Source organism: Theropithecus gelada, chromosome 5 (assembly GCF_003255815.1).
Source record: "Theropithecus gelada isolate Dixy chromosome 5, Tgel_1.0, whole genome shotgun sequence".
NCBI classification, from domain to species: Eukaryota; Metazoa; Chordata; class Mammalia; order Primates; family Cercopithecidae; genus Theropithecus; species Theropithecus gelada.
This window is the reverse complement of record NC_037672.1, coordinates 107,472,580-107,488,009: the sequence shown is the minus strand read 5'-3', so window position 1 is coordinate 107,488,009 and position 15,430 is coordinate 107,472,580. Positions and strand designations below refer to the sequence as shown.

The 15,430-nt window shown below is 38.1% G+C and overlaps 1 protein-coding gene across 4 annotated transcripts in view; it reads right to left on the bottom strand.

Moving 5' to 3' along the window:
• Positions 1–15,430, bottom strand: part of EGF (epidermal growth factor) — a 107,774-nt gene that overhangs the window by 78,306 nt on the left and 14,038 nt on the right. For all 4 annotated transcript variants that reach the window (XM_025385388.1, XM_025385385.1, XM_025385386.1 and 1 more), the window contains exon 2: positions 2,096–2,295. In XM_025385388.1, coding sequence (XP_025241173.1) covers positions 2,096–2,295 — 200 coding nt within the window. The remainder of the gene's footprint in view (positions 1–2,095; positions 2,296–15,430) is intronic.

Here is a 15,430-nt window from a genome sequence, read left to right as displayed (position 1 = left end):
TTAATATTTCCCCATTCACAACAAAATTATTTTAATTGTTATATATAAAAAGTCTATTCTTTCAAGAACTTGTCATCTTTATGCATTTCCAAAATTGTTTAAATAATAAAGTAGTCACAGATATGGTGTCTTTGTTTTGATGCAGCATTATTAAACCTCCTGCGACCCCTAAGTAAATATTTCTGGAAATAGTATTTATATCATAGCTTTGAAACTAAAAATTATCCTACACACTATTTAAACTAGGCAGCCAACCATCATGTATTAATCATTTCAACTACAGTAATAGTGAAATTTTGCTGCAACCGTAAAGACAGCTTATTCCATTCCATTTGCTAATGGAACTTTCCAGATCTTCAACTGAACTCAATTCCAAGCTTTGCAAGATTTCCTTGGAGTTTGAGCTTACAGACATGAACTTGATGAATTTCTCATTATGGCCTTTATTCTTCTGGCCCTCTTCCTCCAATAGGCCTTCTTCCTTTCCACAGTCCTTCATGCCCTCACACTGTGACATGAGAGTAGCAGGGCGTCTTTTTATGCGCCTTGGGCTGTATTCCCAGCTCTTTCATGATAAAAATGCCCAACCAAAACTTTTCATCTCTTAATTTCAGCCAAGGGCAGGTAAGCTGGTCTTCTTGGGGAATGGAGGTTGCCAGGTGGGCAGAAGCCCCAATTTGAACTGTTGAAGATTTTCATGGTGTAAATAGTCCACCATGGCCGACATCCAGCTACCCAGGTGACATCATTGAAATCAGAGTTGGGCTGAAATTGCATAATCTCATGAGCCTGTGCTATTTCTACATCTCATGTAAATAAATCTAGCCAACTTATTTTACCATTGAAAATAATGGCCAAAACCGCAATTACCTTTGCACCAACCTAATACATTCATAAACTAGTTCACCCAGGCAAATTGTTTGCATTTTAACAGTTGTCCTTTATAAGCAATGTTTTAACCCAAAGGAAGGAATATAGGGATGGAATTTTAGGCATCAGGCTGATCCTTTCCTAATGACTTGACATAAATTCACAACTATTTTAAGTTTTTCCATGTTCTTGATAGGAAACCCTTCAGATTCTTAGACTCAAGAGTTTGAAACTATACTACCACATGTCTGGAGGATAATGAGTAGCCATCCTTGTTAAAAGTGAGATTAGCAAGTATTGGAGATGTGATAAAACAGATTAGCACCTAATTGAAGCTTTTAGGAATAATTGGAAAGAGAAAGATTTGGCTAAAAAACAAAAAAAAAATTGTGCACTTTGTATTGAGAAATCAACTCTTAAAGTTTCTCTAGGCACATGATCTTTGTAATCCATCACCGAATTGAGAGAAACATTCCTCCTGGGACTCATGTAAGGGTTCTACCAGCTAAATAGAAAGATTAAGGATCTTTTGTATGTACTTGAAGTAAAGTACCTTGTATCTGTCATCTGCTATATTATTTTTTTCCAGAGTGCAACCACTGTGAGAATAAAAAGAAGAAAAGTTTTCTTTCTACATGTCAGGTGCCAACACCCATGATGGAGATTTTATACAGATAAAACAGGGTCTCTCAACTTCAGCACTAATGACATTCCGGGCTGGATAATTCTTTATTCTGGGGCTGTTCTGCACAGTGTGAGATGTTTTGCAGCATCCCAGGCCTTTCCCCACTAGATGCCTTTATCGTCTCCACCCTCCTACCTCATCCGCTTGTGACAACCAAAAATGTTTCCAGACACTGCCAATTGCTCTCTCAGGAAAAAACTGCCCCCCACCTGAGAACTACTGGGGTACCTTACAAATAGCAAGAAATAATCATGCAAATAATCTATCTTCATAAAATGGTGTTCTGATTTAATAAACTCAGATATTTTCAAAATTACATTCATATCTTCACTTTCTCATTTTGGGGCTTCTGAATATCAATGTGTGAACTTACTCAATAATATACTACCACATATGTAGATTAAATAAACGCCTATATTTGGCAGACACACATTTGAATTGTAATATAATTTTCATTTATCTATACATTAAGAATTCAATATATTATATTTGTCAGCCTGTACAAAAACAGCTCAAACACTGCAGGTAATGGTATTTTACCTCTTGCCTTGACCCATTCAGAAAAACTCTTTGCAAAAGTAGTCTTTCTAAATCCACCCAATAGATTGTTTTCTCTTTATAATGAAAATCCATGATCACTGAGACACCAGCATCCACCACCAATGGCTCATAATTGGTTCCTTCCGTGTCAATCCTAAAGATACTATTTCCGTGGGAGAAAATTAAGAAGGGTGCAGGACCTGGGTGGGAAGAAAGAGACCAAACTGTATACTTTCAATATTTTATCTCATTTAAACAAAATACTTCCCAAGGACAACCAACACAAGCAGAAATAATTTTTAATTACTGGTTTTCTGTTTAAAATAAAGTCTATTGTATAGATAATAAAGAGTTCCTATAGATATTCACACTTCATTTTGTAAATTGTCTTCTCCACAAACTGATTATAAGACATGAACACTGGTAAACTATGAAAAATGAACTATCTGAAGAGAAAGACACTTTTTACTCTTTATCCATAAAATACCTTTTTATGTTCAAAAAGAAACCACCCACCATATACTAATGTGGAAAGGATCTATATAAGTGTAAAATTTAATTATGTAAATTAGAACTAAAATTACAGATATTATCATTTTGGAAATGGACTCCTTGGGTCTTACCTACGACCAGAGACTTCAGCATAATGACCTAGAAGATGATAGTGAAAACTAAAAGGTCTTACATGGAAGCAGGAAAAATTGAAACGTTGTTTCAATTTCAAAATCCTATAAAGGTTCTGAAATTTTTTGACCCTGTTAGCTTTGCCACATAAATACAGGATGTCCAAATAAATTTGAATTCCATATATATTGCATGGGACATACACTAAAAATTTGTTCTCTGTTTACCTGAAATTCAAATTTAACTAGGCACTTTTCATTTTTATTTGCTAAATCTGGGTGACAAACCTCACTGGATTTCTTGGTGCCTGTAGGACCTTGTTTGGTACCCTAATCCTGTACCTGGGGTCCTCTCCTGTTCTAGGTGATGGCCACCTACCAACTCTGATGCCCCAGTATTCAATATCTACTTGGGAACCTGATCCCTTCTTGGGAAACCTCACCACTAATTACTGACAGACACCACACACAGCTTGCCTTTGATGCTCTGGATGACACCAGAGGATGAAATTCGTTTCATCAAGTCAGGTTAGTTTCCTTGGTCTCTCTCTCTTGACCAAGTGTGAGGAGGCTTGGGCCACTCTGCCTTTAGAAAATGACAGAATCACTGGGGTGAATGGGGAACAGAGGGGAATTCTAACATATTATTGCTTTTGTGCTGGGCTTTCTCCATTCTGTTTTATCATTAAAAGTAATGACTTAATATGACTTAATAAATGTGTTTATTGTAAGCATTGAACAAAATGATGGGTTAACATCCTTTTACTCAGGGACTATGTTCTAGAGTCAGAAAATACTAATTCCACTTTGGAGAGTAAATTGAATTAAAGCTACAAGAGGGTTGGTGCTTCCTGGATGGCTGAATAGGAACAGCTCAGGTCTACAGCTCCCAGCAAGATTGACGCAGAAGACAGGTGATTTCTGCATTTCCAACTGAAGTACCTGGTTCATCTCACTGGGACTGGTTGGACAGTGGATGCAGCCTACAGAGGGTGAGCAGAAGCAGGGCAGGGCGTCGCCTCACCCAGGAAGTGCAAGCAGGCAGGAGATTTCATTTTCCTAGACAAGGGAAGTCGTGAGTGACTGTACCCAGAAGAACCGTGCACTCTTGTCCACATACTGTGGTTTTCCCATGGTCTTTGCAACCAGCAGGCCAGGAGATTGCCTCCCCTGCCTGGCTCAGCAGGTCTCATAGACACGAAGCCTTGCTAACTGCTAGCACAGCAGTCTGAGATCAACCTTGGATGCTAAAGCTTGGCGGGGGGGAGGGTCACTGCCATTGCTGAGGCTTGAGTAGGTAGTTCTATGCTCACAGTGTAAACAAAGAAGCAGGGAAGCTCGAACTGGGCAGAGCCCACCGCAGCTCAACAAGGCCTACTGCCTCTCTAGATTCCACCTCTGGAGGCAGGGCATATCTGAACAAAAGGCAGCAGACAGCTTCTACAGACTTAAACATCCCTGCCTGACAACTCTGAAGAGAGCAGTGGTTTTCCCAGAACAGCATTTGAGATCCATTAACGGACATACTGCCTCCTCAAGTGGGTCCCTGAGCCTGTGTAGACTGACTGGGAGACACCTCCCAGTAGGGGCCAACAAACACCTCATACAGGCGGGTGTCCCTCTGGGACAAAGCTTCCTGAGGAAGAATCAGGCAGCAATATTTGCTCTTCTGCAGCCTCCTGGTGATACCCAGGCAAACAAGGTCTGGAGTGGACCTCCAGCAAACTCCATCAGACCTGTAGCTGAGGGGCCTGTCTGTCAGAAGGAAAATTAACAAACAGAAAGGAATAGCATCAACATCAACAGAAAGGACATCCACATCAAAACCCCATCCATAGGTCACCAACATCAAAGACCAAAGGTAGATAAAACCACTAAGATGGGGAAAAACCAGAGCAGAAAGGCTAAAAACTCCAAAAACCAGAATACCTCTTCTTTTCCAAAGGAACACAATTCCTTGCCAGCAAAGGAACAAAACTGGACAGAGAATGAGTCTGATGAGTTGACAGGAGTAGGCTTCAGAAGATTAGTAATAACAAACTTCTCCAAGCTAAAGGAGCATGGTCTAACCCATTGCAAGGAAGCTAAAAACCTTGAAAAACGGTTAGGCAAATGGCTAACTAGAATAACCAGCATAGAGAAGAGCTTAAATGACCTGATGGAGCTGAAAACCACAGCACAAGAACTTTGTGATACATGCACAAGCTTCAACAGTCAATTCAATTGAGTGGAAGAAAGGATGTCAGTGATTGAGGATCAAATTAATGAAATAAAGCAAGAAGACAAGATTAGAGAAAAAAGAGTGAAAAGAAACAAACAAAACCTCCAAGAAATATGGAACTATGTGAAAAGATCAAATCTACATTTGATTGTTGTACCTGAAAGTGACAGGGAGAATGGAACCAAGTTAGAAAACACTCTTCAGGATATCATCCAGGAGAATATCTCCAACCTAGCAAGACAGGCCAACTTTCAAATTCAGGAAATACAGAGAATACCCCAAAGATACTCCTCGAGAAGAGCAACCCCAAATTATCAGATTCACCAAGGTTGAAATGAAGGAAAAAATGTTAAGGGCAGCCAGAAAGAAAGGTCAAGTTACCCACAAAGGGAAGCCCGTCAGACTAACAGCGGATCTCTCTGCAGAAACCCTACAAGCCAGAAGAGAGTGGGTGCCAATATTCAACATTCTTGAAGAAAAGAATTTTCAACCCAAAATTTCATATGCAGCCAACTAAGCTTCATAAGCGAAGGAGAAATAAAATCCTTTACAGACAAGCAAATGCTGAGAGACTTTGTCACTACCAGGCCTGCCTTACAAGAGCTCCTGAAGGAAGCACTAAACATGGAAAGGAAGAACTGGTACCAGTCACTGCAAAAACATGTCAAATGGTAAAGACCATCAATGCTAGGAAGAAACTGCAACAATTAATGGGCGAAGAACCAGCTAACATCACAATGACAGGATCAAATTCACACATAACAATATTAACCTTAAATGTAAATGGACTAAATGCCCCAATTAAAATACACAGACTGGCAAATTGGATAAAGAGTCAAGACCCATCAGTGTGCTGTATTTGGGAGATCCATCTCATGTGCAAAGTCACACATAGGCTCAAAATAAAGGGATGGAGGAAGATCTACCAAGCAAATGGGAAGAAAGAAAGAAAAAAAAATCTGGGTTTGCAATCCTGATCTCTGATAAAACAGACTTGAAGCCAACAAAGATCAAAAGAGACAAAGAAAAGAAGCCCATTACATAATGGTAAAGGGATCAATGCAACAAGAAGAGCTAACTATCCTAATTGTATATACACCCAATACAGGAGTACCCAGATTCATAAAGCAAGTTCTTAGAGACCTACAAAGAGACTTAGACTCCCACACAAAAAAAGTGGGAGACAGTAACACCCCACTGTCATTATTAGACATAGCAACGAGAAAGAAAATTAACAAGGATATTCAGAACTTGAACTCAGCTCTGGACCAAGCAGACCTAATAGACATCTACAGAACTCTCCACCCCAAATCAACAGAATACACATTCTTCTCAGCACCACATCACACTTATTTTTAAATTGACCACATAATTGGAAGTAAAACACTTCTCAGCAAATGCAGAAGAATGGAAATCATAACAAACAGTCTCTCGGACCACAGTCCAATCAAATTAGAACTCAGGATGAAGAAACTCACTCAAAATCCCACAACTACATGGAAACTGAACAACCTTCTCCTGAATGACTACCAGGTAAATAACAAAATTAAGGGAGAAATAAATGAGTTATTTGAAACCAATGAGAACAAAGACACAATGTACCAGAATCTCTGAGACACAGCTAAAGCAGTGTTTATACAGAAGTTTATACACTAAATGCCCACAAGAGAAAGCAAGAAAGATCTAAAATCGACACCCTAACATCACAATTAAAAGAGCTAGCGAAGCAAGAGCAAACAAATTCAAAAGTTAGCAGAAAACAAGAAATAACTAAGATCAGAGCAGAACTGAAGGAGATAGAGACACAAAAAACTCTTCAAAAAGTAATGAATCCAGGAAATGGTTTTTTTGAAAAGATTAACAAAATAGATAGACTGCTAGCCAGACTGATAAAGAAGAAAAGAGAGAAGAATCAAATAGACACAATAAAAAATGATAAAGGGGATATCACCACCGATTCCACAGAAATACAAACTACCATTAGAGAATACTATAAACACCTCTATGCAAATAAAATAGAAAATCTGGAAGAAATGGATAAATTCCTGGACACATACCCCCTCCCAAGACTAAACCAGGAAGAAGTCGAATCTCTGAATAGGCCAATAACAGGTTCTGAAATTGAGGCAATAATTAATAGCCTACCAACCAAAAAGAGTCCAGGACCAGACAGATTCACAACCAAATTCTACCGGAGGTACAAAGAGGAGCTGGTACCATTCCTTCTGAAACTACTCCAATCAATAGAAAAAGAGAGAATCCTCCCTAACACATTTTATGAGGCCAGCATCATCCTGATACCAAAACCTGGCAGAGACACAACAAAAAAAGAGAACTTTAGGCCAATATCCCTGATGAACATCGATGCAAAAATCCTCAATAAAATACTGGCAAACCAGATCCAGCAGCACATCAAAAAGCTTATCCACCATGATCGAGTTGGCTTCATCCCTGAGATGCAAGACTGATTCAACATACAAAAATCAATAAACATAATCCATCACATAAACAGAACCAACGACAAAAACCACATGATTAGCTCAATAGATGCAGAAAAGGCCTTTGACAAAATTCAACACCCTTTGCTAAAAACTCTCAATAAACTAGGTATTGATAGACCATATCTCAAAATAATAAAAGTTACTTATGAGAAACCTGCAGTCAATATCATAATGAATGGGCAAAAACAGGAAGCATTCCCTTTGAAAACTGGAACAAGACAAGGATGCCCTCTCTCACCACTCCTATTCAACATAGTATTGGAAGTTCTGACCAGGGCAATCAGGCAAGAGGAAGAAATAAAGGGTATTCAATTAGGAAAAATGGACGTCAAATTGTCTGTGTTTGCAGATGACATGACTGTATATTTAGAAAATCCCATCATCTCAGCCCAAATTCTCTTTAAGCTGACAAGCAACTTCAGCAAACTCTCAGGATAAAAAAATCAATGTGCAAAAATCACAAGCATTCCTATTCCCCAATAATAGACAAACAGAGAGCCAAATCATGAGTGAACTCCCATTCACAATTACTACAAAGAGTATAAAATACCTAGGAATCCAACTTAGAAAGGATGCGAAGGACCTTTTCAAGGAGAACTACAAATCACTGCTCAAGGAAATAAAAGAGGACACAAACAAATGGAAGAACATTTTATGCTCATGGGTAGGAAGAATCAATATCATGAAAAAGGCCATACTGCCCAAAGTAATTTATAAATTCAATGCTATCCCCATCAAGCTACCAACGACTTTCTTCACAGAATTGGAAAAAACTACTTTAAAGTTCATATGTAACCAAAAAAGAGCCCACATTGCCAAGGCAATCCTAATCCAAAAGAACAAAACTGGAGGCATCACGCCACCTGACTTCAAACTATACTACAAGGCTACAGTAACCAAAACAGCATGGTACTGGTACCAAAACAAATATATAGACCCATGGAACAGAACAGAGGCCTCAGAAATAACACCGCACATCTACAACCATCTGATCTTTGACAAGCCTGACAAAAATGAGCATAGGGAAAGAATTTCCTATTTAATAAATGGTACTGGGAAAACTGGCTAGCCATATGTAGAAAGCTGAAAGTGGATACCTTCCTTACACCTTACACAAAAATTTAAGATGGATTAAAGACTTAAATGTAAGACCTAAAACCATAAAAACCCTAGAAGAAAACCTAGGCAATACCATTCAATACATAGGCATGGGCGAAGACTCCATGTCTAAAACACAAAAAGCAATGGCAACAAAAGCCAAAATTGACAAATGGGATCTAATTAAACTAAAGAGCTTCTGCACAGCAAAAGAAACTATCATCAGAGTGAACAGGCAACCTACAGAATGGGAGAAAATTTTTGCAATGTACCCATCTGACAAAGGGCTAATATCTAGAATATACAAAGAACTTAAATTTACAAGATAAAAACAAACAACCCCAACAAAAAGTGGGCAAAGGATATGAACAGACACTTGTCAAAAGAAGACATTTATGCAGCCAAAAGACACATGAAAAAATGCTCGTCATCAGAGAAATGCAAATCAAAACCACAGTGAGATACCATCTTACGCCAGTTAGAATGGCAATCATTAAAAAGTCAGGAAACAACAGATGCTGGAGAGGATGTGGAGAAATAGGAACGCTTTTACACTGTTGGTGGGAGTGTAAATTAGTTCAACCACTGTGGAAGACAGTATGGCAATTCCTCAAGGATCTAGAACTAGAAATACCATTTGACCCAGCAATCCTATTACTGGATATGTACACAAAGGATTATAAATCATACTACTATACAGACACATGCACATGTATGTTTATTGTGGCACTATTCACAATAGCAAAGACTTGGAACCAACCCAAATGTCTATCAATAATAGACTGGAAAAAGAAAATATGGCACATATACACCATGGAATACTATCCAGTCATAAAAAAGGATGAGTTCATGTCCTTTGCAGGGACATAGTTGAAGCTGGAAACCATCATTCTCAGCAAACTATCACAAGGACAGAAAACCAAACACTGCATGTTCTCACTCATAAGTGGGAATTGAATAATGAGAACACATGGACACAGGGAGGGGAATATCACACACTGGGGCCTGTTGGGAGGTGGGGGGCTGGGGGAGGGATAGCGTTGGGAGAAATACCTAATGTAAATGACGAGTTGATGGGTGCAGCAAACCAACATGGTGCATGTATTCCTATGTAACAAACCTGCATGTTGTGCTCATGTACTCTAGAACTTAAAATATTTTTAAAAAAAAGAAAAAAGAAAGAAACAAACGCTACAAGAGGCTGGGAGAACTGTAAGATCATGAGAGTTTGAAATAGGTGCCAACATAAATGTCTAAGAGAATTCACTCAAATTATTCTTCCCAGATCTTTGCTACAATACAAGCCCCACTATAAAGACACGTAGTGAGGGGCCATGCCCCTCAGTTGTAGAATCATGTAGGCATCTTGGGAGAAAGGGAAAGGGTACCAGACAGAAAGCCAGAGGCCTGGTTTGCAGTCCTGGCCCCACCAGCTTCGCTTCTCTGGACATCTCACAGGATCTCCCCTGCCTGTATCAGAGGATTACTATGGGAAAAAAATGAAATTATAGATGTGAAAGTATTTTATTAATTGTGAAGGACTACATGTATATCATTTGCCATTGCTTTTTGCCACAACCAAGTTTTCACTACATAAGTTGTACAACTGCTTGGATTTGAACCCAGAGACTGGAACATTGGTATAACTTGTGTCTAATACAGCAATTCACCATGGAGAAAATGAAGACACTAGGAAGAGAACCTTAAACTCATAGCTATTAGTTTGTGGGGCATAGATTACCACGGACGTCTAGATTTATTTCTAAGAGTTCTCTGCTATGTGTATCATGTATCATGTGTCATGCATGCTCTATAGTCTATGCTGAATAAATGTATCCAACACATATTGTTAATTTCCTAATGCATTGACATATTGGTAAGATCAATAAAATATTTTATTTATTTAAAAATATTACTAAATGGGAGGTTTTCATGTAAAAAAAAAGAGAAAGAAAAGGCTCTTTAAACATTTTAATATTCCTTACCACATAACACAGTAGAATCCTCTGTACATAATAGGCACTCAAACCTTTTGAATAAATCAATAAACTAATGAAGAAATAATTGTGTTCTGTTTATTTGAGCTTTCACTAATAGGAACAAAGCCATAGAAACAGATATATCAAATTAATAAAAGATGGGTCTAGTCAGTGGTACTTTTTCTACTAACAGCAATAATAAAAACAAATTTTACATACTGACCTCATTTATCCTCAACATAACACTAGGAGCCAATAAGTCAGAGGGAAAAGAGAAATCTCAAGAATTTTTAAATTCATAAAACACAAATTATAGCACTAAATTCTGTAACTTTTCAAAAAAATAGAGTAATTATAAAACTACAAAATCAAAGTATAAATAATTAATACATTTTATCTTCAGATTCTGCCCATCTAAGGGCTAATCATAGCATACAGTTCCTAGCAACTAGGAAGACTTTTGACATTTTCAAATTGTTTCCCAAAATTGTTTGTTCAAAAGAATCACCCAGGGTGCCTCTCTGTGAGTGTGTGAGTGAATGTTTGTATTTTTTGCAGATTCCTACTCTTGAGATTCCAGTTAATCCAGCAGGGCTGGGCTGAGGGGTATGCTTTTTTTTTTTTCTTTTTAACAGGCACTCCAGGTGCTTCTCAGGTCTTGGTGAACCCGGAAAACATGGATCTAATTAAGAGGAAATTCAATGACGTTTCCCAAAGTCCCACCACTAGTAGGTAGTAGACTTGGAATTAGAATCCAGGTACTGCACTCGCAATCTAGTACACTTCCAACTCTACCCTGCCTTGGTCTGGGTTGTCACTTGTCAAAATATTACAATCTTCATTTTCTTTGTGTAACCAATTGTAATTCCATTCCCTCAAAGCACCATTTGTTTTTCCTACACTGTCAACACCATGTTATGTAAACCAGGGTCCAGGCTATATTTGTAAGAATGTAATAAAATATAATTTTAAAGAAAATAAAACACTTTGAGAATTAGGCTTTGTGAATAATAATTACAGATGCGAAAGTATTTGGTTAATTGTGGAGGACTACATGTATATCATTTGCCATTATTCTGTTCTACCAATGGAAATGATAAATATGGTAATGTTTTTTCAGACCTGTCAAGGACTCTGTAAACACTGGTGTGTGGTACAGTCTGTGGATTTGAACATCAGCAAGGTGTGTGTGTTTGAACAGCTAAAGCTTTCCCATGTCAAAACTTACAACATTTGTTTTGGGGGGAAGTACATAGAAAATGAAATATCATTTCTAGGGAACACAAACCTTAAGGCAGCAAACAGGTCATAGCAAATCAATTAGAACCTCTGACTTCTCAACCTAGGGATTAGTAGGGGTTCTTCAGGAATTAGAAAGGAGTTCAGAATGTTTGGAGCATATTGAAGATGTTCATCAGTGACTACAAAAAACTACGACTACATAGCACAGAGGTCAGTGATGAAAAGCAGGCTTTGCTTGAAGTAGGAGGCAGAAACAGAACATTTCATAACATGTGCCCATTCATCCTCTGTGAGTCTGAGGGAGTGCCCCACACAGGTATATGAGAAGAGACATTACCTGTCTTCTGCAGGCCTTGGGGGCAAACACTCACGAGAGCTAGTTAACACATAAATGATAACCATAACCAGATTAACAAGAAATCCTAGCTGTCTCTCAGGTCAACACTGCCACCTGCCCTCACCACCACAGGTTTCTTGCCCTAAATCTAGAGACAGACTGAAAGTTCACAAGATGCAGAGAGTGCAAAGGGAGCTTCTGGACCTCAAAAACTTCAGTGACACCATGAGAAAAGAATGTGGCTCTAAACCAATGGACCTACATAAGGAAGGCTGAGGCCTCCTCACACTGCTCCCACAGAAATCCTCTGAGAAGAGTCATTTATTACCACTCCCCAGGGGCTGACTTAAATGACAGCTTGGGTTTTATGAAGTACAGAACGTTTTATTCACTCTGAAAGATTATCTCATCTCCTCTTCAGTTATGCTACTTAAAAGAGCACTGTATTAGTCCGTTTTCACACTGCTATAAAGAAATACCCAAGACTAGGTAACTTACAAAAGAAAGAGGCTTAATTGACTGACAGTTCCACACAGCTGGTGAGGCCTCAGGAAACTTAAAATCATGGCAGAAGGCAAAGTGGAAGCAAGGAACTTCTTCACATTGTGGCAGCAGAGAGGAGAGAGCGAAGCAGGGAAGCCCCTTATAAAACCATCAGATATCGTGAGAACTCACTCACTATCACGAGAACGCCATTGGGGAAACTGCCTCCATGATCCAATTGCTTCCCACCAGGTCTCTCCCTCAACACCTGGGGATTACAATTCAAGATGGAATTTGGGTGAGGACACAGAGCCAAACCATATCAAGCACAAATGTACTTTTCACAACTTTCTTCTCAGTTTATTCATCGATGTCAATATTCAGGTCAAGTGAGAGAGAGAAGCCAGATGATTTAAAAATAATACACCCAGAAGGAAGAGCCAGGCAATTCGAATTTAAGTCTTAATTCCATTAAAAAAAATGCTCTGGAACTCATTTTACTTCCCCAAAATTGTGAAAGAAGATTGCCTAGAGTAGTGATAGAAATAAGTCATCCAGAGCAGAAAATAGCCCCTCCTACCCCCAACCACATTTACATGTAAACTGAAGAGGCTTACTTCCCAGGTCCTCAGGATATTAATTGAGACTAGCAAGTTCACTGCAACGTGAAACTTGTTTTGTTTTGTTTTGTTTTCAACAGGACTTCTCAGTCTTTAATATGCTATTCCACACTCTAACACTCTAAGAGGGTCGGTGGTGAATTTCATCAGAATAATTATAGTCAACATATTGTGTGTTATCTCTGGCGTAGCATGTTGAATGCATTATTTCATTTAATCAGAGAACACTAGGAGGTAAATGCTCTCAACATCTCTATTTTACAGAAGAAGAAAGGAAAGTTTCAAGCAGTTTACTTGTCACAAGTCACAAGGCCAGTAAATAGTGGGGTATGGGTACAAAGCTATGCCTTTCTCATCACAGATCCTAGCTTTTAAAGACCAAGCTCTACTGCTTATCTGAATGTACTAGAAATTGTTCAGTGTATTTTAGTTCACTTGTGTCAAGGAACCCACTCCAGGAGACACTGTTCTAGGCATATTCACCATAAGGCTGGATTCCCTACATCTATCTTCCAGAAATTAATTATAAAGCAGGTCCCTTTAAATAGATTCCTATAATTACATCACTGAATAATTTTATACCTACTTCTATAATATATTGCATTTGTAAACAAAAAATAAAATTCTAAGACTCCCAACCAACTGAATAGACCCATCCTCTTAACCAAGGCATTTCAAAGTTAACCTGAAAAACTAGTTCAGGCCATGATGGGAAGTGAGGGTTGGACATGCCTTATTACACCCTCCTCCCTTTGGAATTTAGACACAGCTGACCAGCATTAACATTAAAAGAAAGATCTTAAGATCTTCAAGACAGACTTTTTGTAGCAATAAGACAACCAAATTCCAGCCTGACTCTAGTATAGCATCACATGACAAACAGCAGACCCTGAAAGAAATAAAAATATTTTATCCCAAAATATATTTCTTTGACATGTTTTGAAATGGCCCTGCAAAGCTGTCTCTTGTTGAGAAAAATCTACATTCTGCAGATAATCCCCATTCATTTCTAGGTCTTTCCCCTGATGCATGAGAGAATTAAGTAAGAGTCTGGCACCTTTTTAGATCTTATAAGAGCTCTGAAGCCTGCTACCTGGAGGCTTCATCTGCATAATAAAACCTTGGTCTCCACAACCCCTTATCTTAACCCAGACATTCCTTCCTACTGATTCCAGGTCCTTAGATGATAAGTCTTTTAATTAATTGCCAATCAGAAAATCTTTGAAAAATTTTCTGTGACCTGGAACCTACCCCTACCCTATCCTACTCTTTGAGTTGTCCCGCCTTTCCTGATCAAACCAATGTACACCTTGCATGTATTGATTGAGGTTTATTATTTTGCTTATAGATGTCTAATTGGTCAAACACCCTTTGTTGAAAAAGACTGGACTTCCACCATTAAATTGCTTTAACATCTTTGTTAAATATTAAATGAGTGTACTTGTGTGAGATCGTTTCTGAACTTTCTCTTCTGTTCTATTAATTTATGTGTCTCTCTCTTATCCAATACTACAGCTCATTATAACTTTTAAAACTCATAATAATTCAGTTTTGCAGAATAGTGAACCATTATAATGTTCCTATGCTGTAGGTAATCCTTCATCTTAAGTAAGAATGTTTAAACACCCCTCAGCTTTTCAACACAAATTATGCTCAATTTTATTTAAAGTCTACCATTACTAGACTAAAATGAATTTACCAACATTAAGGCATTAGAAAAGTTTTTCCAAATGTTTCACACACACACACACACACACACACACACACAGAGAGAGAGAGAGAGAGAGAGAGCAAAATTCAGAAATCACTATCCTGATCTGTCTACTGAGTTTTGCATCCACTTTCGGACATGTCTCTGGTGGACATCTCCAACTGGGAATGTCCCACAGACCCAAAAGTCCCTCTGCATGTTAAAAACTGAGATTACATAACACCTTCTGATGAGTTTGCGTTTACTGAAAAACTTGAATTTGATAAAAAATCAGTTTAAAGATCAATATGTTTTGATATTTGGTTTTTGACAGCTTTTTTAAACAAAAGAAAATTTTCACAATTATATCTATATCAAATGAAATAAATGCATCATTGGCTGTATTTACAAAATCACAAAATTTACTTTTTAATTACATCCCTCAATTATTCACCAATTTTGTTGAATTAGACCAGCAAATTTCTATCTTTCTAGATTTTAAATAGTAAATGAAAACTAACCAGAAGTTATTGCATTTTAT